General features: G+C 45.0%; 3 protein-coding genes across 6 annotated transcripts; 2 read left to right on the top strand and 1 right to left on the bottom strand.

The window, feature by feature from the left end:
* The first annotated feature begins 3,317 nt into the window (after nt 1-3,317).
* LOC100276470 (uncharacterized) lies at nt 3,318-7,381 on the top strand. 2 transcript variants are annotated; one of them, XM_023301855.2, is made up of 4 exons: nt 3,318-3,675; nt 3,929-4,506; nt 4,592-4,699; nt 6,914-7,381. In XM_023301855.2, the coding sequence occupies exons 1-3, from the start codon at nt 3,495-3,497 to the stop codon at nt 4,691-4,693; spliced, it is 861 nt and encodes a 286-aa protein (XP_023157623.1). In that variant the 5' UTR covers nt 3,318-3,494; the 3' UTR covers nt 4,694-4,699; nt 6,914-7,381. The 2 variants fall into 2 exon arrangements, with proteins under 2 accessions (XP_023157623.1, NP_001143724.2); NM_001150252.2 differs by having other exon boundaries at nt 3,401-3,672; nt 6,914-7,378.
* Nucleotides 7,382-12,523: 5,142 nt separating this feature from the next.
* LOC100272419 (Bidirectional sugar transporter SWEET2) lies at nt 12,524-14,456 on the top strand. 2 transcript variants are annotated; one of them, XM_020549543.3, is made up of 6 exons: nt 12,524-12,860; nt 12,950-12,986; nt 13,132-13,354; nt 13,430-13,630; nt 13,729-13,848; nt 14,126-14,456. In XM_020549543.3, exons 1-6 carry the CDS (start codon nt 12,815-12,817, stop codon nt 14,231-14,233), a joined length of 735 nt encoding a protein of 244 aa, XP_020405132.1. In that variant the 5' UTR covers nt 12,524-12,814; the 3' UTR covers nt 14,234-14,456. The 2 variants fall into 2 exon arrangements, with proteins under 2 accessions (XP_020405132.1, NP_001140368.1); NM_001146896.1 differs by having other exon boundaries at nt 12,558-12,860; nt 13,472-13,630; nt 14,126-14,442.
* A 3,026-nt stretch (nt 14,457-17,482) lies between these two features.
* On the bottom strand, nt 17,483-20,508 carry LOC103643016 (salicylate carboxymethyltransferase). Of its 2 annotated transcripts, XM_020550503.1 has the most exons (4): nt 20,378-20,508; nt 19,776-19,850; nt 18,857-19,050; nt 17,483-18,732 (listed from the first exon to the last, which is right to left on the bottom strand). In XM_020550503.1, exons 3-4 carry the CDS (start codon nt 18,971-18,973, stop codon nt 17,707-17,709), a joined length of 1,143 nt encoding a protein of 380 aa, XP_020406092.1. In that variant the 5' UTR covers nt 18,974-19,050; nt 19,776-19,850; nt 20,378-20,508; the 3' UTR covers nt 17,483-17,706. The 2 variants fall into 2 exon arrangements, with proteins under 2 accessions (XP_020406092.1, XP_020406091.1); XM_020550502.1 differs by lacking the exon at nt 19,776-19,850.
* Nucleotides 20,509-22,486: the final 1,978 nt, after the last annotated feature.

The raw sequence follows: 22,486 nt of genomic DNA, 5'->3' as shown, positions 1-22,486 counted from the left end.
GGCAGGGCGGAGCACCACATCAACTTGGTGATCGACGACGAGGTTGCGGTCAGTGATTAAGGTATGAGAGAGGAGAACTTGGTGAGTCTAATTTGGCTCTGGAGGACCTTATATTGTGGCATAGGGGGGGTCTCACAGGAGACAATGGAAGCGGCAGTGCCGTCTCAAAATGGGCTCAGGGGAGGAGAGGAGGTGGCTGGTGCGAGTTGAGGGCGAGCTCCGAGCGTCCCTTTTATAGGCGACCGGTTAGAGGAGCTACGCCCAGCTGGCCACCGACGAGCTCGAGAGCAGTGGCAGTAAGCATTGGGCGAGGACGGTGGAGGATAGCGGTGACACGATTTTCACGGCGATGGGGAGGACGGGGGTGGCGTTTAAGTACACGCCCACAACCTGGGGAGGACGAACGGTGCCTAACTCCACTGTAGTCATCGGTACAGATGGCAACGGGTAAAATGCCCGCGGATACGAGGTTGTAATACCCGCGCCCGCGAGGCAAAACTCGTGCCCGCGCCCGCGCCCTCCATCCTCCATGGGCATAGTATCAAGCCCATATCCTCTACCCGCGGGTAGAGGATACCCGCGGGCATGCCCGATTACCCGCCATAAAGACATTAAGTAGCAAAAATGCAAAATACTAAATCATAGTTAACACACACAGCTCTCACAATCTCACAAGTCATACCGACACAGACTTACAGACACACAATTCTCCATAGTTCACACACATAGTTCTCACACATGACACACAATTCTCACACAGTTCTCACAAGTTCAATAAATAAAGATAACAGGAAGTTCATTAGTCGGAGTCCGCCATAGTGATGCAAGATTCTTTCATTTCTTCTTCATTGTCTTCAAGACATGACCAGAAGCTGTTAAACCTTTCATCGGCAACATCTACAACCATAAGACCATATGAAATATATTAGTTGCTGCAACCTATAGTTAACATATGAAATATAAAGAGAATACAAATGCAAATGCACATGTACCTTTGAGAGAATGACGAAGCCAACTTTGGCTGCACATAAGAGCTTCCAATAGTTTAGGTGTAAGACGGCTACGATGCTCACTTAAAACCCTCCCACTAGCACTAAAAGCTGTAAGACTTGGCCACTTGGGGGCTGGGGCATAGGGTGGCTGTGTGCCCGACTGCCCGTGAATGGAATGGACAGAGATGAGTGATGAGTGCGGCTGGGTGGTGAGACCGTGAGCGGATGAGAGAGTGGTGAAACCCTAATTTTACATATATATATATATATATTTCCTGAGATGGGCCTACATGTCATATTTGTGGAGCGGGTTTAGCGGATATGCGGGTGCGGATACTGTTTTTTCTTGCCCGCTAAAAAATATCCTCTGGGTCTGTTATTGTATCCTTATCCTTGCCCGCGGATATAAAATTATACCCGTATCCGTGCCCATCGGGTTTAGTATCCGTGGGCAGGCGGATATCTCATGCCCGTTGCCATCTCTAGTCATCGGCGAGGGATGAGGACAAGAGACGACGGTGATGGCGCGCGCCATTGTGAGCTCGTGAGAGAGAGAGAGAGAGTGGCGCGGGAGACCTAGGCCGAATTGGCGTGGACGAGGGGGAAGAGGTTTTTATTTTTTTCCTTTTTTGAATATGAATATGTGAGTGTATGTGTTTCTCAAGTGTAAAATAAATCTCTATTTCTTTGACAACAAGATAATATAGCTAAGTGTGGTGTTTTAAGAATCATCACTCATGCATATATATAGTTTTTTCAAAAATAGATGTACTTATGCTAGTATTCATGAATATGCTTCTAGGGTTTCCTTAACTAATTTTCTATCTTGAAAATCGAGGTGCTATATTACCGGCAAGCAACCGAATCTAGGGGATATATCTTGTACCATTTCTTGCCCGTATGGTTTTTACTGCTAATTTATCATTACAAATTTAATACTTCTATCTACTATTTTCTGTATATTCTTGCTTAAGTAGATTCCAGTAAATTACACTTTGTATTTGTTGTTTGAAATCTCTTTCTAGTAGCTCCCTCTTTTCAATATATTGTGAAGACTAGGGCTTTGTATATAGTAAACTAGAGCTAAAACAAGTATACATTTTTCACACCATCTTATGTACTAATCAATTTATAATAAAAAGGTTATAGCCCTCCTGCTAAAGGAATCCTAATTCTATTCCAGGTAAATCCTCTAATTCATAATTCAAATAAAAAGGTAAAGTTTCTAACTTCTTTCCTTTTGCTGTAGAGACCCTTGTCTGCCACGATTTTTTTTATTCCTTTACATGTTTCCATGTCTTTTTCGATGTCTTTCTTTTTCCCAGTTCGGTTAGGTTCAGTTACGTTTTCTTTTCTCCCCATCATGTTCAACTATACGTGTAATGTGTTCCATTTTGTTATTTTCATGTGCATCTAAATGTGAATATGAAAATAAAAACATGTGGATGGATAATAACAATAATAATAGGACACAAACAACACAATATGTAGGAGGCATTGATCTCTAGACTTTTGATCGAGAAATAAGTATTCCCACCACGGCACCACCAAATTATTAATGTAATTTTGATTACAATCAAACCTATACTATTATAACCTAATTTAGTTGATAGTTAAAAATCAAATCGTGAAACTAGATCTTGAGTATTTTGTTATTCAGTTCGATCTAAACAGATGCGCCTCCTGCGTCTGCGTATGCACCCGTGCAATGGACGACAATAAAATAACGTGGAAAATCGAGAACAACATTTTGTCATAACCATCTGATAGTAGTCCTTGACATCGATAACTAATTCCACGCTAACTTGAGTTACAAATCTTCCCGAACGTTTAAAAGAATTAATAAAACCTGATATCTAAATGTGCCAGCATATGTGTATTAGGGGAGTGTTTGAATACACTATAGCTAATAATTTATTAACTAAAAAATTGCTGGGTAAAGTTAGCTAAAAATAGCTATTAGTTGAACTATTAGCTAGACTATTTGGATGTGTTTAACTACCTCTAGTGCATTTAGTAATGTGAGAGAGAAAAATCTATTAGGACCTTAGTTTAATTTGATACAAACTTAATTATACAGTTTCATACTGTTGTCAATATTTGCTTATATTTTGGGTACCATCGCAAAATAAATTATAACTTTCAATTTTACAAAAGGGAAAAATATAAAATAGTTATATAACACATCTTCTTTCAGCACGGACAAGTTTGTTAGTACGATATGAATAAAAAGAAGACAAAAATACACATAAACCACCATTGTCGTGACATAGTTTGTTTTCTCAATAAATATAAAAGAGATGGTAAAACGAAACTAACTCTTGTTCTAGGTGAAAATGTTAGGGAAGATAGGAGTCCGGGTGAACCTAACAAAATTGAACCGATTCCCCCTCCCTCCGCCTCTAAACATATCGACAATTCCTCCTCCCTCCTCCCATCGCTTGCCCCTCGCTCCCCTCCCTCTCCGCGCCGCCCCCTCTCGAATCGAAATCCCTCTCCGCCATGCCGAAGGGCGCCAAGAAGCGCGCCAAGCTCAAGAAGCAGCAGCAGCAGGGCCACCCCGACGATGCCGGCAACACCAACGCCAGCAACGGCAACTGTAACGGCTGCGATGACAACAACAGCGCCTCGAGCGGCCGCGACGGCGACCACCACCTGCGGATCCCACCCAAAGTTTCTCGTGGTACGAATGGCACCTAACTCTCCTCTAAGCCGGAGCAGATCCGCACGCCGCTTTCGGCACCAGCGGGGTGGGAATCACCTTTTCGCGTGCGGCGAGGGTGGCATTCGCTGTCGCCGCGGGTTTCTCCGCCACCATGTTCCCACCGGCCGCCGCTTTACGGGCTGTTCGCGCTTTCCTTGCTCCCTTCCTTGCGCTATATGTATGATGGATGCGTGTGGTTTCTGATGCTGTGCTTGTGCGTGGGTTGCCCCAGTGGATGCGAACGAGGACTCCATGGAGAGCTCTGAGGAGATGGTCACCCCCCGAGCTGCCGCGTCGGAGCCGGATGAGGAGGAGACTAAGGCCACTGCGGCCGAGGTGCCCGTGGAGCGCACCGTCGACGCGGACGTCGCCGGTTCTGGGGAGGTCATAGTGGACGCGTTTCCGCCGGAAACCGTTGGACAGGAACGTGAGGGCAAAGTGGATGAGGCAGAGGTGGAGGTGCACGCCGTGGTGGCGCAGGAACCGGAGGTAAAAGATGTGGTGGTGGCCGAGGAATCCGTGGTTCAGGAGCCAGTGTCTGACGCACCGGTGGCAGAGGCTTCAGAGGTGAAGGAGTTGGCCAAGGTGCATTCGGTGCTTGAATCTGAGCCGAGGGTTGATGAAGGGCGTGATGAAGTGGTGGTGGTCGACGAAACACCTGTAGTGCCTGAGGTACAGGAACCAGAGGTGAAAGGCGTTGATGCTACCGTTGTGTTGAAGGAACAAGAGAAGAATAGTGGCAATGTGGTGGCCAAGGACTCTGCTGAGGTTTCGCGCTCTCAGGAGGCTGCTGGTGTGCATATTACAGAGGTAAATGGTGTATGTGGTTTAGTTCTATTCATCTCTCACATTTCAAATCTCTGAGTTCTGATTGGGTGGGTTCTATTTCCTGCAGGTGGAGCGGGGACCTGCAGTGGCAGTGATTGCTCCAGGGCAGCGGGCAATATGGTGGAATTTCTGCGGCCTTTTTGATGCCTTTACTGGTTCAGGGAGATAGATGAAGGTGAGATGGTTCTATACTTCTATACCTCATGATTGTGTTTTCTATAATACTCTTGTTGATTTTAATTGACACAATTTCTTATTTCTAAACACACTGTAATTATTGCCAAAGAAATTGGTCTTGGGGAAATATGGTCGTGAGTTTTACTGGTTACACCTTTGGAATATGAGGTGCATATCTGAGTTCATTGTGGATAGCTTAAGTGGCGAGATCATTGCAAATGCTGTTCAACGTCAGTGTACAAGTTATAACTATAATTTAACCTGCAGTTTATAACATGTAAGGAACCCATAAAATTGCAAAACGATGGTGTTTTTGTGGGTACTGAGCAAACGCTTTTTTCAGAGTGAACTTTTGGGCCATGAGATGCAGTTTTGTATCTCTCACACATGGTTTAAAAATGACTTGTGATATTGTTATGGGCCTTAGCCCATTAGCTATGTCATTATGGCTAGGTTAGATGCGGCCACTGTTCACGTGCGGTTACTGTAGCGCGTGAACAGTGCCGGCCAAATAGGGTTTGTTATGTTGCTTAGCTATTAAGTTAGGGTTACCTCTCTATATAAGGAGGGGTAGGGTGTTGTTAGTAGAGGGGGGAAGAAAATAGATCTGGTTTACTCCTAGGGCCCTACGGGAGGGCTGAGTACCGGGACTATCTTGCGAGTGCATCGCAGTTCACAACAGATATTCTTATCATTATTGTTGGATGTCATTGGTGAAGGTAGCAGGCTAGCAGCTAAAGTTCTTCGCTTAGCTTCTGGTTTGATTTAATAAGCCTTAATGACCATTAGTTATTAAATGTCTGCCCATATAGCTTATGAAGTTGAGTTTTTTATTTCACTTACTGAGTTTTGAATGTAGAATACTCTACCCAGTTATAAGCAGTGATTGAACTACAGAAAATTTACCAAACAAGTTTTCCAAATCAACTATGGTGCCACTCCATGCAGCTGAAGGGTGCAAGGTGAAAAATAAAAGGCTGTCTGTACAGATTAGGGGGATGCAGCTATACAATCACCATACTCAAGTTCCATGCTTTTTTAATCTATTTAATAATTCCTTTGAGACTTTGGATTTATTTGTGGATTTTTTTCTGACATTTTTAAGGGAGTAACATTGTCTTCTATTGATTCTCACTGTCCTTTCGCCGGTTCCATTTTCTTAAAAATCTAGCAACAATATCGATCAGGCATGGATGTTTGTCTACAAGGAGGGTGTCCTTATTGGCTTTGCATGATTGTCTATATGATGAATGGATGCATCATATCCTGAGGGATGGATGTTTTAGTGTCTCTAAGTTTTTTGGTAAAAAGTTTATCTCAGTAATATGAAAAGCTTCATAGTTGGCTTAGCGTTATTTCCTTTGAACATTGTTTTCCAAATGCTGATAAACTGCCGATGGAAGATAGATTATACATTGTGGTGTAATACCTGAAACTTGCTGAAAAGCCACACCATTTATTTGAAACTCAGTATACATGTCATGCACATGAAAACGGTGCACAAAATTTACACCGTTATAGAGGGCAGTCATATTATGGACATGAAAAATGACTTCCCACTGTAACTGGAGATGATCTATTACTTCTCTTCTATTTGGCAGCATAATGTGTATCTTTGTCAATAGAAGGGCCAAGGACAAATACTCAAGTCAACACTCACATTGCAGAGAGAACAGAACAGAACTAAACAATCATAAACGATCACCTGCCAGACTAGGTTTCTTGAATATGATAGCACCTGCTTGCTACATGTGGACTGAACTGCAATTGCGGTACTCATCAGTCATAACAAGAATACTTGGTCGATTTCCCCTTATGCCTCCATGAGTATATGCATTTGTCTATGTTGTGTTCTATATATATCAACATTGGATATGATCAACTGAGGGCCCGTTCGGTTATTCAGGAATCTACTCCAGGAAAGATTCCAGCTGGAATAATTGTATAATTTGTAGTATAAATTGGTAACCTGGAATAGTTCCTAGCCTTTTCCAGCCTAACCGAACGGTGCCTTACTGAAAATGATAACAGCCAGTCCTGACAAACATGATCCGCCACACTTGCTATGCTTGTAGCAGCTCTGCTGGATACCGCTGTTCAGAAATAGACAATTGTTTTCCAGGCTTCTGAGGATGAAATGAAACATATATTTGGCAGTTAATTGATACTACCACTAGTATTTAAGCATCTCATCTAACACTCTTTCTTACAGGGTTGGAACTTGAAGCCAAGAAGACAAATGTGGTGACGTTCAGTTTAAAGCTGATGAGCAGTTGTAACTAGACTTTTTGTTTGCATAGTCACATGAATGTATGATGAAGCAGCAGGATTTCGGATAACATCGCGCTGATGTTTACTTCCTCCCTGTGTCTCTGCATGTGTGCAAAGTTACACACCCCCCCTGGTCGTGGACTCATGGTTAATATCCTTAATTTCCTTAGTATCCCCAACGCCTAGTGCCCTTTGTCTAGTGTCGTCTAGGTACTGCCTGGTTTTGTAGCATAAGAGTTGAGGTGGGTCGACCGTAAAGAAAATTTTGTTGTTTCTGCCTTTATACTTATTTTTTCTGGGGTGTCGTCTGCTATGCCCCTTCCTCTCATGGTTGTCACTTGTAAGATATTTATTCAAACAATTTGAGATGGTTCTTTGAAAAGCCTCAATTCGAGATTGCTGAGTGTCAGCCAGGTTTGTCATAATTTGGTTGAATTCCGTGTTTGGGTATGGTTGCCGCCAAAAATGTGAGCATCTTGGCTGCTACAGTTGTGGTATTTTAAACTAAACAGATTACATGCTGGCGTGTTTGAACAACTATCAGGCTTAAAGATAAACTTCCAAAAAGTGAACTCTTTTGTTTTGATCAAGCCAAATAAGAAGAGTTCTGCTCCATGCTATTTGGATGCAAACTAGCCTCTCTCCTATTTAGATACCTAGGCATTCTGATGCATTTTAGGAAAGTAACAAAAATTGGAAGGCAGTGAAGGACAAGTTCGAAAAGCGGTTGAGTTGTTGGAAAGGGAAGTGGTTGGAAAGGGAAATTAATCTCAGTAGGGGGAGGCTGATTTTGATTAACTTTGTGCTATCTAGCTTACCTATGTTTATTTATCCTTTTTTCAAGTCCCACACGATGTTCTTAAGAAAATGGATTATTATATATCGATGTTTTTTTGGCAGAACGCAAGAAGTACTATCTCGTTAAATGAGAAATACTATGCCAACCAAAAGACCAGGGAGGGCTTGACATTATCAATCTTGATCTTCAAAATAAATACCTTCTTACCAAGTGGTTGTTTAGACTATGTAATGAAGACATGATGTGGCAACAGTTGATTCAAAACAAATACCTTAAGAATGTAACCCTAAGTCAAGTGTGCAAAAAACTAGGCGACTCACACTTTTAGTCAGGCCTAATGGATATTAAATACCAATTTCTAAATCTTAGAACTTTTGTAGTAAAAAAAATGGGACCCACCCAAGTTAGGTCTTGGGAAGATGTGTGGTAAGGAGATCAACTTTAAAAGATCAATTTCCCACTATGTTAATATCGTCCGGAAAAAAAATGCAACTGTAGGTGAAGTACTTTGTTCGTCGCCTCTAAATATTTCCTCCAGGAGAGCATTGAGAGGGAACAAGCTTACAAAGTGGCATAATTTGGTTCTAAACAATGAACGTAGTGTTAACAAAAGAGGGAATGACGTGGTTAGCTGGAAGCTTCATACAAATGGGTCTTTATCAGTGCGGTTAATGTACAAATATCTTTCAACAATAACATTAGAGTGTAGAGTGTCAAGCTATCTGGCGTACAATGTTACCATTGAAGATTATAATATTCTTTTGATACCTTAAAAAATGTGTTGTTAACTAAAGATAATCTCAATAGAAGTAGGGAGGGACAAAAATTTATGTGTTCTGTAGCTCTACTGATACAACATCTCTTTTTGAGTGCGCTTATGCTAAATTATTGTGGCATGTGTGTTATATAGCCTTAGGTATTGCTTCATCTCTAGGGACCAATAATCTTTTTAGAACCTGGTTTTAAAATACAGGGCAAGGTAGTTCACTTTTGTTGGGGGCATCATGTTTTTGCTGGTCTTTATGGCTATCTAGAAATGATGTTGTTTTTGTGGAAAAATCGTCCAAAAAAATCTTTTTCGCAGGTTCTTTTCAAGAGAGCTCATTGGCTTTGCCTATGGGCAAAGTTGCAGCGAAGTGGAGAGCGAACTCAAACGATTGTTGATGACTACCAACGATTGGAGACGGTGGCCTTACAAGTGTCCGTGTCTTTCGGCCGGCCACATGTGGCTAGGATTTTCTTTTTGAATTTTCTGACTCTGCGGTGATCAATAACTTTTTTTTGAAGTGGTTTGTAATAATTCTGGTCTGATTCTCTCTTTTGAGAGTTGAAGGCGAAAACTAATAACATGTTTGGTTCACGGAATGACGTCGTGCCATCCAGGGACGAACTTACGTTGATGCTAGTGGGGGCACATGCCCCCACTCATTTCTCTGTTGTAAGTAGTAGTGTTTAGATTTTTTTTGAACGTAATAGCAGGAGCTCTGCCTATCAATTAAGAAGAAATGAATTGATCTAGTTTTAAGGGAAACCGGACCCAAAACCTACACAGGGCATACAAACAACCCAACCAACAGCAACCCCCCACACAATACACATCCTGAGTCATCGTTGTCGAGCTCAACATAAGTGACGAGCAACTCCGACTCCCCAAGATAGGCAGCACAAGGCTAAATGAAAAACGACGACGACTACAAACATTGGCCCAAGAGGAGGAAGAATGCGGCGCGCCGTCGTTGCCAAGCACGAGACACCCCGCTCGAGACAGCTCCGATTCTTCACCAGCGAGACTTCCAAAACTTTGAACCTCTGTCCTGCTCCCGCCAGCAGTAGCGACGCCTTCAGGAAGGGAGTGGCGTCGAGGACGCCTCGTCGCCGGTTCGAAATGGACGGGGCTTTCGCGCCATGTAAGACAGTGCTGGGAAGCACGACACCCTCAACAGGGGAAGCGGCGCCCAGGGGCGTCGCCGTCGCCAAGGCTTTCGCCCAAGAAAACCCCAGCACAATGCCAAGCGAGGCCCCAGAACAAAAGCAAGCTACCTCCGCCTAGGGCTGGGCAAAAAACCCGTAACCCGAAACCCGAACCCGGAATACCCGAACCCGAACCCGAAATACCCGAAACCCGAATTTTGTTCGGGAATTTCGGGTAGCAACTTGCAAAACCCGAATTTAGTTCGGGTAATTCGGGTATCACAATCGGGTACCCGAAATACCCGAATTACCCGAACTTTCATGTGTCATGTGCTCATGTCATGCTTAATTATTGATTTGTACATTTATAATTATGTGTATGTGTGCATAACTTGTGATTGTAGATTACTTGTGTTTTATATGTCCATGTATATCATTATTCAAACTATATTTTTATATTAATTTAATAGGGTGTATGTGTTTTTATGAAGCCGACACAATAGTTCGGGTAGTTCGGGAATACCCGAACCCGAACCCGAAATTTCGGGTACCCGAATTTTCGGGTATTGCAAAACCCGTTGTAATTTCGGGTATCGATTCTCAAAACCCGAATTACCCGACCCGAAATTTTCGGGTAACCCGAACGCCCACCCCTACCTCCGCCGCTCTGACTCACAAACCCCGTAGTCACCACCGTCCACCGAGGCCACTGCTGCCCACTTGATGTTGCCACACACCACCACCGAGGAGCCAGATCTGACGACCGTAGCTCCAAACAAGGCCTCGCCGAACCCACGAGGAGGCCATGGTGGCGGAGTCGCCGCCTGTGTCGCCCGCGGAGAGAGCGACGCGTAAGGACGTGAGGAGAGAGGAGCCAAAGAAGAGAGCGCCACCCCACAGCACCTGCACAAGCCCCAGCCAACTGCCGCCATCGCAACCACCACCGGCCACAACCGCAACCGCCACCGCACCAACTGGCAGCTGTTGAGGCAGATCCGGTCGACAGGTCTAGATCTGGCCCCCGAGCACCGGAGCCGACCGCCTGGGCCACGGGCCAGCGACCCCAGCCGCCGTCCCCTACACCTGCGCGGGCACCAGCCGGCGCCGCCACAGCCGCAGTAGCCATCCAGACAACTCTACGCAGCCGCGCGAGGGATGGCTTGCCGGCCTGCTGCGGAGCGTGCCACCAACGCGAAGAAGAGAGCCTCGCTGCCACCCTCCCTGCCGGCCGGACGGCCATGCCGGCGGCCAGCTCTGGCGGCGGCGTGGCAGGAGAGAGGAAGAGAGGGAAAGCGGCGGCGGGCTTGGGAGCCGCTCATGTCGCCCCGCGTGGTAGTGTCTAGATTTTTACTATGAGATCTCCTGGTCAGACTAACTTAGAGACACTTTCTTTAATATTTTAGCACTCATCTTTGTAAGTATGCCCTCAGTCCCATTATTTCCTGGGTCGCCCCTGGTGCCATCTGATCCCATGTCCAAACCTCGATGGGTTGCTTGGTTTGGCAAAAAATACTCAACTTGTCCGCCATGAGATTGCACGTTCCGCTAATATATTGACGACATCTACTCGTCCCTCCATAAATAGTCGATTGAATGCATACTGGCGCACTGATGCAAGACGGGTCACTCACTCTCAAAACCAAATCATTCATGGGCTGACGAGGAAAAAACTCTTGTCCAGTCGGCGGTAGGGCTGGACGAAATACTCGTGGCTCGATAACTCGCTCGACTCGGCTCGTTAGTAGCTCGACTCGACTCGGCTCGTTTTAATTTTGTAGCGAGCCAAGCTAGAATTCTAGCTCAGTTCTCTAATGAGCCAGCTCGGGTTAGCTCGTGAGCTAGCTCGCGAGCCAAACGAGCCAAGCCACAACACAAGTTTGTCTAGTCGTTGGTGTCGTCTCATCTCTCATAGTATTGTTTTCTCGTAGTTATGATGTGTGATATGGACATATGTTGACGTGCCATATGCTTAAATATTTGCATTATTGCATGGCTACATACCTACATTGTATATTTAATATTTGATTATTGGTTATGGTTTTGTGAACTTTGTTTCTAGCAGCATATGATGTTAGTGTTGTGCAATGAAATGTTACATGTTTGTGGAATGGATGATGAATTGCTTTATAATGATGCTTGTTGCTATCTTATTATAATAAGGGTTTATAAATATGTAAGTTAATACATATTTGGTTATTTAATTTAATATTAAAAGTTAGAAGCTAGGATGATGATATGATAATAATATTATAAAAGTTTTGGTTTTGTAGTGTTAAACATTTAAAATATGATTTTTCGGTTATATATATATTTATGTACATAGATCTTTGTATTTAGTTGTGTAGCTCGCAAGCCTAACGAGCTGGCTCGAGCTTTCTAACGAGCCGAGCCGAGCCAGATGTTTAGCTCGTTAGTATAACGAGCCGAGCCGAGCTGGCTCGTTACAGTAACAAGCCATAACGAGCCAAGCTGGCTCGATATCCACCCCTAGTCGGCGGAGAGGAAAAGGCGAAAGGCATTTGCCCCACAGGCCACAGAAACTTTCCCCCCACTACCGTACCGTGTCGTTTTAAGGAGCTGACGTGGTTGAACGCCATAATAACGCGCCTGACCTTCTTCGCCAAGCGTTTGTGGCCAGGCAAGTCGTGGCTACGCAGCCATTACGAGCTTATGGCCACGAGCTCTCGTAAAGCGACCTGGCGAATGAGAGCTGTTAATTTTCCGACGTACAGTACTGTGTAAAAAGGGACAGGTGGGAGCGGGCTTGTCCATTTCGCGCCGAGAAATTCTTTTTTTTTTCTCTTTCTTTCTGCACGCTGCGCTTTTGCCAGCCGTTCAGTGAGCCAGTGACTCGTTTGACTGACAAGGAAAGAATACTTGTGGCCATGCGGCAAAGATGAACCAACCCGTAATGATCATGTAGGGGATTTTCTTGTTGAGACCCACAGCATATATCTGTGCGTTCGTGGACAGAGGGGAGGAGATACTTGAAGCCTCACCAGACCACAAGGAGGGATATTCGCAGGACCAGCAGCACCCGAGGACGAGGTGTGTGGAGAGGCTGCTCTGCCATACCAAAAAGCAGACAGAGGACCAAGGAAGGAAGCAGGGATCCGGCTTTGCTCTGCAACCATGAGCTCCCTGTACGACGTCTCCTGCTTCGCCGCTGGCCTTGCTGGTACCATCTCAGGGTTCCAAACTTCTGAATTGCTTCGTGAGACTGGGGTGTGCGTAGCTGAATTTCTTCCCGTTTGGTCGCCATTGCAGGCAACGTCTTCGCCCTCGCCCTCTTCCTGTCGCCGGTGTAAGCTGCTAGCCAGCACCCTCACCGTTTCTTTAATTTCCTTTTTTCGTCTGATTGTTCTGGTTGATCCTAAGGGATGCACCGCTGACGAATGCGTTGCTGCTGCTGCTCGCCTGCTCCTCGCTTTCTGCACGCCGTCCTCCAGGCCGACGTTCAAGAGGGTCCTCAAGGCCAAGTCGACGGAGCAGTTCGATGGGCTGCCCTACCTGCTGTCCCTGCTCAACTGCTGCATCTGCCTCTGGTACGGCCTCCCGTGGGTCTCCGACGGCGGCAGGGCCCTCGTCGCCACCGTCAACTGCACCGGCGCCCTGTTCCAGCTCGCCTACATCTCGCTCTTCATCTTCTACGCCGACAGCAGGACCACTCGGGTAAGTAAATTCATGTGCTTGCCTTGCCTGCCCTCTTCTCTTGCCGTGTCTGTCTGACCGACCGACTGACACCAGTCTGCTCTGCTCTCTCCATCTCCTCCCGTCCTCGATCCGCAGCTCAAGGTCGCGGGGCTTCTGGTGCTAGTGGTCTTCGCGTTCGCGCTCATCGCACACGCCAGCATCGCCTTCTTCGACCAGCCGCTCCGGCAGCTGTTCGTTGGCAGCGTCAGCATGGCGTCCCTGGTCTCCATGTTCGCTTCCCCGCTGGCTGTCATGGTACGTATGGTATGCCATTCCAGGGGGCTGTGTATACTTCTCGATCGACTTGTGTGTCTCATCGTCGCTTCTTTGCGTGCTTCGTCTTTGCTGTTCAGGGTGTGGTGGTCCGCACCGAGTGCGTGGAGTTCATGCCCTTCTACCTCTCTCTGTCCACGTTCCTGATGAGCGCATCCTTCGCAGTGTACGGGCTTCTCCTGCGTGATTTCTTCATATACGTGAGCACTCCATTCCCACCTCAATTTACTGTTTCATAGATCACAAGGCGTATCTCCGGCACCGGCAGAGTAGAGAAATTTAAACATCAGAGAGCGAGAAGGAATTAGCGATAAAACTGTAACAATTAAGTGGTAGTTCACTGAATTATTCAATAGTAAAATTGGCTTGGTGGCTTGTTGAGTAGCGTTTGTTTGTGTGTGTGTATCCATGTGAACTTAATTGGTGGAGCAGATGCTTGTGCGGAGGATTAACAATGTGTGTGTGTGTTGCTTTCAGTTCCCGAATGGGCTCGGAGTCATCCTGGGAGCAATGCAGCTGGTGCTGTACGCGTACTACAGCCGGAGATGGAAAAGCAGCGACTCGTCAGCACCGTTGCTTGCCTGATCATGTAGCCGAGTTCGTCAGTCCAATTGCCCGTGCCGTGCTTTCTGTTGTTCTCTGTTCTGCCATCCTGTAATTCTAGGAGAGGAGCTAGGCGGTGTTTTGGAACAGATTAATCGTACTGCTACGAAATATATTTTTTGAGATAGATTATTTTAAATAGAGATGGTCATAAAGTTTATTCGTCTTCTAAGAGAATTTTGAATACGATCATTTTATTTACTGAGTTGGCCACAGAATGTTTCTCTCAAAATGGATTTATGGAGGCCTCTCAAAAGCATCTCCAGCAGCAAGGTGACTTAAAATAGAGACAAAAAATTAAAATACTACATTATTTGAAGTGTTTAGTGCACTAAAAATAAATTGCGGTCTAACCATTAAGCTCTAAGGGTCAATCCTCTCCAATCTTCTTATTCCTAAACAAACCCTTAAAGGCTTGTCTGGGTACTTAATCCATCTCAATACATATGTTTAATTTACACCCTAATCCATTTTAATATAAGTGGTTTGAGATAAATATTAGAGTACCGAAACAAAGCCTAAAGATTTTAGTCTTTAAAAATAGATCATTTTTTTAGAGATAGATCTACTAAAATATCCATCTCAGAAAAATGTTACAGATACCCAAATAGACCCATTACCTATGTTACTTCTCTCCCTTTGCTCTCTCTGTAGCGAATCAACCATGGACAACAACAATGATGGATCTAGGCAATAGCAGGGGCATCGCGGTTCGGCTCGGCTCAGCTCGTTTAGCTTGCGAGCCACAACACGAAATATATATGTGTGTATATATATAATAATCAATTTCTAGTTAATTTTAAACTAATTTAACAATAAAAATAGTAATTATACTCATAGCTTCATAAACCACATCAATGTAGCACCAAATTAACACAACTCATCACTCATCAATTCATCATCAATTTACAATTCATATACATGTTAATCGGTTTAACCCATAGTCATATTTACATAAACCAATTTAACACATAGACAGTTCATCAATCATTAGATTAACTTATAGGTCATAGACACCACACATAAATATAACATGTTCATCAATTGATACGTAAATGATATGCATGTAGTTTTGTTTTGCTGAAATGCGATAGCTCGTTTAGCTCGCAAGCTGACTCGTTAACAAACCAACCTGATTCGTTAACTAACCGAGCTAGGATATTAGTTTAGCTTGTGAAAAAATTTAAACGAATCGATACGAGTTGACTATAAACCGAGCGAGCCCACGAAACACGCCCACGAAACACGACATTTCGTTCCGTCCTAATCATGACATCCGAGGCCCATGCCAACGGCCGTAGCTAGGCCTTGGATTCGATTGTGGGAGCTTGGATTCAACGATGAGCGGCGACGCATCAATGGGCTTGGCAGGTTTGTCGATGTTTTTTTAAGAAAAAAAACTATTTTCAGAGAGATTTGACGGCATTTGAAAATATCAATTTACGAAGGCGTTGTGTAGTTGTCCCTTGTCTGCCTCCAAAATCAGTTTTGACCGCCATGTCTTTAGTAGTAGTGACATTTATGAGGTGTTGTCCTGTGTGATGTAAATGCTATTGGCTTGTATCATGTTATGTTCGCCATAATATTTTTAGCTATAGCTCTTCTTCAACTATTTTTCTAGGAAGAATAGTATCTACCATATTCTTTGTGTGTGTGTTGGGTGGGGTGGGTGGGGGAGGGGGGTTGCCATGTTCCTTCCCTTTTTCTAAGATGGACACTATAGTTATTTTAGTATCTTGTCTAATTCCCCGTCCATATGAGTTTGTCGTTTTAGCTTTGTCCTAAGACATTTATTATCAACTTTGATTCATTATACCGAATGTTTTATAGAATTTTACAATATAAAAATAAAGTTACTAGTTCATTATAAGTTGAACTATCATAATATGTAATTATTTTAGTTTAAAAATAATTTAATCTAATATATTGGTGATCAAAGTTTAAATAATTTAACTTAAGACAAATCTAAAACGACTAAGCCATATGGACGGAGGGAGTATTGTTTAGAGACACTTTTACTCACAATCGACAACCATCGGAGTCTAGCTGGTCAGACATTTGCTATTAGTGTGAGTCGATCGAATGGCCAAGAGGGGTTTGAACTAGCATCTAAAAACTTTCAAGCAATAAATTTTAGCCTATGCAATTCATACCCATTGCATGTTGTTCAAACCTAGGACTAAAGATATTACGACAAAAATTATCCTTATGGGCAACCCACTAAGTCAAATCTCAGTCATGATCGCACTATAAAAAATTCTTACTTGAAGAGTTAAGGCATATCACTAAGAGCACATTAGCATAGAGATTGTAAATGACCACATATTTATAAAAAGTGTGATTTGAACAACGAAGTTTAAAGTAAGGCTTTACGAGGAGCATATTTGATTGAATCTATCATGAAGGGGGGGGGCATAATTGATTGGATCTTATTTGATAAAATTTTGAAGTTTATGCTAGATCATGAAGATTAATATCTATTCATGAACAATAAAACGTCCTAAAGAATACATGGCAAAACAGTTAGATGTTGTACACTTTTTTCTATATGAGTTTTTACTTGACGGTTTCTCTCACAAGTTTTTTTAACGAGACAACATATATAGTGCAATTAAAGAATATGATATACTATTTTCTTCAAGAACCATTCTTTTCCACTAGGTTTTGAATGAGATATGCACATATCGTGGTAATAATCCAAAACGAGTATTGTAAAAACGTACGCACTCTAGATTAATTAGAAGGAAATAAAGGGGAGGAATATTAATCCTAGTCCGTTTGTTATATGGGCGCTTATCAAATTCTTAGCCTTTAGCAGGACTATATATATGTGGGAGCTCTATATTATAGTGGTCAATATTTAGAGAAATAAATAATAGTCTTGTCTTTTGGGTCTATATATTTCACTTTTATCTACTATATATATCAGTTATAAGTGATAAAGCAGAAAAGGTTCTAACCGTCGGCAACATATTTTACAGCAAATTCCATCTCCATAAACCTTCGACACCATTGGTGGCAGTAGTTGCTGTGTGAATGTTCTCTTTTCTGTTCCATAACTGCAAGAACTCAGTATGAGGTCTGTTTTCCTCTTAGTAGCTTTGCGGAATTTTGCTCGTTTTCAGATGAAAAATGTTAAGCTGAACTTATTACCATGGTATATCAGTTTTCTCTTAAAATTTCAACTTGATTTATCTGGTATTCTGGTTGAATACTAACTAGCAGTGGAGCACAGATAGAAAGGTATGTTTTACCATTGACACATTCAAATACACTTGTTAATTGACTCGCATCCTCCCAATCCTATCAGTTAGCTAGATACACATGAATTTTGTTACTCGGTGCTAGTAGTGATGAACAAACACACGGCACACGGGGAATTAAGAACAGGGTCATGCAAATGCAACGCAGCAGTAGGCTGCCAAGCATGTTAAAGTCCTGTGGTGGGTGACAAGTCACAACCTTGTGAGAACCACCCCGATCTGCACGCTCTTGACGTCCTCTCGCTCCATGGACTCGGTGACCAGCTCCGTGTACCTGTGGAACAGCGCGTCCACGATGTCGGTGCCGAAGTGGTGGCTGAGCATGGATTCCTGGATGGCCCTGATGGCCATGGACACCGTCCGGCCGTCCTCCTTGGCGTCGCCGCTGCTACTCAGGTTGATCTCGTACGTCTGCACGTGGTCCAGCCGGAACGAGCCCTCCCGCCGCACCTCCTCCTCCACCTCACGTACCGACGGCGCGTAGAACGGCACGTTGTACGCGTCCACCTTCTCCTGTTCGACCAGCCCCTGCGACACAAGCGCCGCGAACGACTCGGAGAGGAGCTCCCAGAGGAAGGTCGTCCGCCGGTCGACGTAGCCTTCGGTCTGCCGGCCAAGCATGGCGAGGACCATCCGGCCGCCGGGGACGACCTCGGCCGCGCGCGACCTGAGGAACACGCCGAAGTCTCTCCGGAACTGCCTCAGGTAGGCCAGCGGCACGGCCGCGGGGCTGGTGCTCGAGATGTACATCTTCCCCTTGTTCACCGGCCTGTTGTCCGTCTCGTCGAAGAGCCCCGGAGGGACCTGGGAGAGCCAGTGCAGGCTGGAGCAGGAGCAGATGAAGTGCACGCTCGTCCTGGGGAACAGCCGCCCGTAGAACGAGCCCGGGACCCCGGACAGGAACACCATCGGCCGGCCCCACTCGTCCGTCCTGGCCGCGGCCTCGAGCCGGTCGGCGAACTCCGGCAGGCTGAAGAAGATGGTGTTGAAGTCGTTGGTGGGCAGGTCGTTGAGCAGCACCGAGAACTCGGGCGGCGGCCGCGACGACCGGCCGCACGCCCTGCCGATGCTCCCCACGATGTCCTCCGCCAGGCACAGCGCGTTGGGCCCCGAGGAGCAGCCGAGGTCGGCCACCGTGAACCGCTCCGGCATCTGCGAGACGTACACGTCCGTCGCGGTGCTGGTGATGAGGCTCCTCAGCGTGTCCATGCCTCGCTTCTGCAACAGGAACGTACGTACACACGGTGGTCGCGCTTGCTCAGGCTTCGGAGCTGTTGATTAATTAATCTGATGGCAAAAGCCAAAAGGGGCGCCGGCTACAAAACGGCGGCGATCCGCTCACCTGAAGCGAGGAGTTCTGCGCGTAGCTGGTCTCGCCGAGCCCCTCTTTCATGTGGAGGATGGCCTCCACGTCCAAGAACGGGAGCTTGTCGGGGCAGTGGAGCAGTGAGGACGCCATTGCCCTGTCCCTCACTCTCGGTCACTGCTAGCTGCCTGGACCTGCACTGCACTTCAAGAACCCCCAATGCCTTCTCCCTGTGCCAATGTAATGCAGTACATATATCAGGAACTCATGCTTCTGCACATCACTGGGCACAAGATTAAAATAAAATACTGCCTATGCCCGTTAGTTCTTTCGCGTTTCTATTGGCAGCAAAAGAGGTAGGATATATCTAGCTACTTGTGAGTTGTGACACACTACAGGCTGATTTAGTGATAAGAGAATTAGAAGAGATCTATATAGGAGAAATTTCTTCTCATGGATCCGTTCTAATTCCCTATTCCCTGGTCACCAAACTAGAGCTAGTGTTAATAAAAATCTACGTTCGTTAAAGAGACTTGTCCAGGGCATCTATTCATGGCGCTTTATGCAAACAATGCTTGATATGTCTAACTGAGATCTCCTGTTTTTTCTTTCTTTTCTTTTTGGAGTGACTGGGAATCAGGTTTCAGATAAAGTACAGTCTTTAAGGACATGGGCTCGGATTCGCTAATATCATATCATGTACGGCGGCAAATTTGGTTCCACGTAGGGGGGGAAAAAGGGAACAGAGTGAGCGCCGCGAGAGTCTGTCTGCACAGGAGATGGAGCTGAAAGGTGCTGCAAGATTAGACCATTGCTGCAAATCTATCCATGCGAGGTGTGGTTTCCTTTGAAAAAGAGGGAGAACTTTCCCTCGCTAAACCAGTGGCTGGAATGGAAACCTGAGTCAACTATCAGGATTCAGGACAAGACAGCTTTGTTGTGCTTGCTGCTGTACCTTGCATACCGGTGATACACCCAGAAATCCTAATATGCATTGCATATGGTGGCGATTTGCAAGTTGCGACACACTCTGCAGAACAGGCGAAACGGATGGACTAAGCTCTTGAAAGTTGAAACCATACTCATATGCATATTAGGAGTATGATCGGTATCACTATCAACAGGGTATGGACAACAAACTCTGTGGGGGTGCTTCCTCCCATTGCCGCACTATGGTAGTGTTTGGTTCTGGAGCCAGTTAGGATGGAGCGGCTCCGTCCGAGAGATTCCGAGGAACTAAATGGTTTAACATTTGAACATAATTTTCTCTTTTTAAAACCACTCTATCCTACGTGGAATCAATCTAAACAACAACAAATTAGAAGTGGAGCGGCTTCATCCCACCATACTTAAAAGCAAACACTTCTAAAGGAGAGAAAAACAATGCACAGAATCCTAAATGAACACTAGAACAATGCTATCCTGATGGATTGCTGGCTGTTGCATTGCCAGGGATGGCATGCGCAAGCCCATGCTCATGCCCGCGTATATGAGAAACCATGCATTTCAGAAAATTCAGAGACAGACGACGCATCATTCAGCAGACTTGTAACTTACCTCTTTCAGGTGGATGGTCGTTGCTCTAGCTGTAGAGTGTAGGCTAAGGCTACAGCTGCTCTCGCTCGGTTCGCAGAGAAGGAGCTTGCTATGTAGCCCCCGCCCTTCCTTGGCGTCTGCAGTGCTTGCTGCTCGGGGTTTATTTATAGGCAGGCAACCGGAATCAGAACTGTCTCAGTTTGCGGCTCGGCTCGAGCAGTGGCCGGGGCCGGCGTCGTCCCCCGTCCATTCCCCCACTTGCTCTACCCAACTGTCTCCACGCCGTTGGTTATGATTACGGGGCGGAGAAAAATATCAGGAACCGTCACTTCACTGCCTCTATGCCCACGATGGCATGTTTGGTTTCAGGAAGGAATCACTTGATTCTAACAAGGCGGTGTATTATCAACTCATTTCTTAAAATGACTTTATTTGTTTTACTAGCTCTTATATAGCTTGTGGAAAATGAGATTACGATACATGAATCCATTTCATTCCACGCGCCAAGCAAACCAAGAAAAATTTCTCAAATCAAACAGCCTACAATGGATTAATAGTTGTTTATGCATGCACAATGAATGAGGGGTCGGGTGGTTTATATTGAGTAATTAAAAGATAAGGTAACTTATGGATACATATAAACAGTCTACGATCCACAAAATATGTAAACTAATAAATATACTCTAACATTTCCTGCAGGATCATCACCAATGGTCAGACCAAAAAAACGAGCTAGAGGCTGACATCTTCCATAGTCATAGCAATATTCCAATGCTGGTGTTGTGTGACTGGAGTAGAAACCAATAAAGAGTCCATGTAGATAATAGCCCTTAGTACCAATGTTGAAGTAGTCGAGCTTATGGGTGCAGTTGCTGCCGTCAAAGAAATTGTGCTGAAGACGTAGCTGTGGTCGAGTTGCCATGTTGGTGGATCTGCAAGCACACAAGAGGCGCTATGATAATGATAGAGATGCATCTAGGCAATCGTTGTGGAAAGGGGGTCGATGTCGAGGTCAACGCAGACCACTATAGATGAAATGCGATGATGCAATCGAGGCAGACAGGACATGAATGAGAGGGTCGATGCCAAAGTTGATGCAATCAAGCTGCCTAAATCAAGGTGTGGGCTGGGTTTATCAAATCTAGCAACATATCAGAGGTGAAAGCATGCACCATTGTTGTCAATGTCAAATATACAAGATAGAGGGCTTCAGCCATGTATCAGCATTTGAGGGACCAACAAAGAAGGTCTCGATGATGGTTTTGGTGCGTAGAACAGTAGGGTAGAAGGTCTTGATGGAGCATATGATTGTTAGAGTATAGAGAGTATGTGAGGGACGAGACTACTATGTTGACAACTTGGTTGTGCTGAACAAAAATGCAGTGTAGGACCGGACACGTCAAACCCAAAGGTGAACAGTTCGGGCAGGATCGAATGCTCGGGAGTGAGCAATCTGATGCATTGGGTGGATGGACATTGGTGGTGTCACATAAAGGGATGCAACGATATTGCTCTCATAGATAGAGCTCTAAGTTTACAGCGAAGACTAGACTTGACTAGTAGGACAAATACCTTGTGTGGATATGGATGATACAAATTATGCACGGTGAACGGCGATATAGATGCAACAGCGAAGTGGGCACACGGGTAGCAGCGTTGTGGTTTGACGAGGAGCAGGCGACTCAGTAGCATACTTGTTGCTCTAAGAGGATGTTTATAGTACTCAAGAATGGACTTCACTGGAGCTTAGCGGAGGCGTCCCGATAGTAGCGTGACAAACCAATGATATAAACGTGTAGACAATATGATCGAGAAGCGGTGATGGAAAGCGTCCCCTCGATTTTGGTGTAGTCGTCACCGATGTCAGAGTAGTACATGCGAGGTTGACGAGCGGTGGCGTCCCCTGGATGCAGGTGTAGTCATTACCGATGTCGGAGTAGTACGTGCGAGGTTGACAAGTGATGGAACTCAATCCCCTATGAGTAATTAGGAAATTTTAAAAAGATACAACAACAACAATGTGACCTACCATGTGTAACTTATTGGATGTATCTAACAACATCTTAGTCGTAGCAATGATGAGTACACAACACTCACTACGAAGAGGTAGGCGGCTCCAGCCAATGATAG

Source organism: Zea mays, chromosome 3, assembly GCF_902167145.1.
Source record: "Zea mays cultivar B73 chromosome 3, Zm-B73-REFERENCE-NAM-5.0, whole genome shotgun sequence".
In the NCBI taxonomy this organism is placed as follows: domain Eukaryota; kingdom Viridiplantae; phylum Streptophyta; class Magnoliopsida; order Poales; family Poaceae; genus Zea; species Zea mays.
The sequence above is the reverse complement of the archived record's forward strand: the minus strand, read 5'-3'. Positions and strand labels throughout refer to the sequence as shown.

What these genes read in the sequence shown, in the direction of transcription:
- LOC103643016 (XM_020550503.1), bottom strand. Translation starts at nt 18,973, where the DNA reads ATGGCGTCCTCACTGCTCCACTGCCCCGACAAGCTCCCGTTCTTGGAC. An exon ending in CGCAGAACTCCTCGCTTCAG is followed by an intron (nt 18,733 to 18,856) that starts GTGAGCGGATCG and finishes TTCCTGTTGCAG; the next exon opens with AAGCGAGGCATGGACACGCT.
- LOC100272419 (XM_020549543.3), top strand. Translation starts at nt 12,815, where the DNA reads ATGAGCTCCCTGTACGACGTCTCCTGCTTCGCCGCTGGCCTTGCTG. An exon ending in GCCCTCTTCCTGTCGCCGGT is followed by an intron (nt 12,987 to 13,131) that starts GTAAGCTGCTAG and finishes GCCGTCCTCCAG; the next exon opens with GCCGACGTTCAAGAGGGTCC. An exon ending in CCGACAGCAGGACCACTCGG is followed by an intron (nt 13,355 to 13,429) that starts GTAAGTAAATTC and finishes GACTGACACCAG; the next exon opens with TCTGCTCTGCTCTCTCCATC.
- LOC100276470 (XM_023301855.2), top strand. Translation starts at nt 3,495, where the DNA reads ATGCCGAAGGGCGCCAAGAAGCGCGCCAAGCTCAAGAAGCAGCAGCAG. An exon ending in CCCACCCAAAGTTTCTCGTG is followed by an intron (nt 3,676 to 3,928) that starts GTACGAATGGCA and finishes GGGTTGCCCCAG; the next exon opens with TGGATGCGAACGAGGACTCC. An exon ending in CTGGTGTGCATATTACAGAG is followed by an intron (nt 4,507 to 4,591) that starts GTAAATGGTGTA and finishes TATTTCCTGCAG; the next exon opens with GTGGAGCGGGGACCTGCAGT.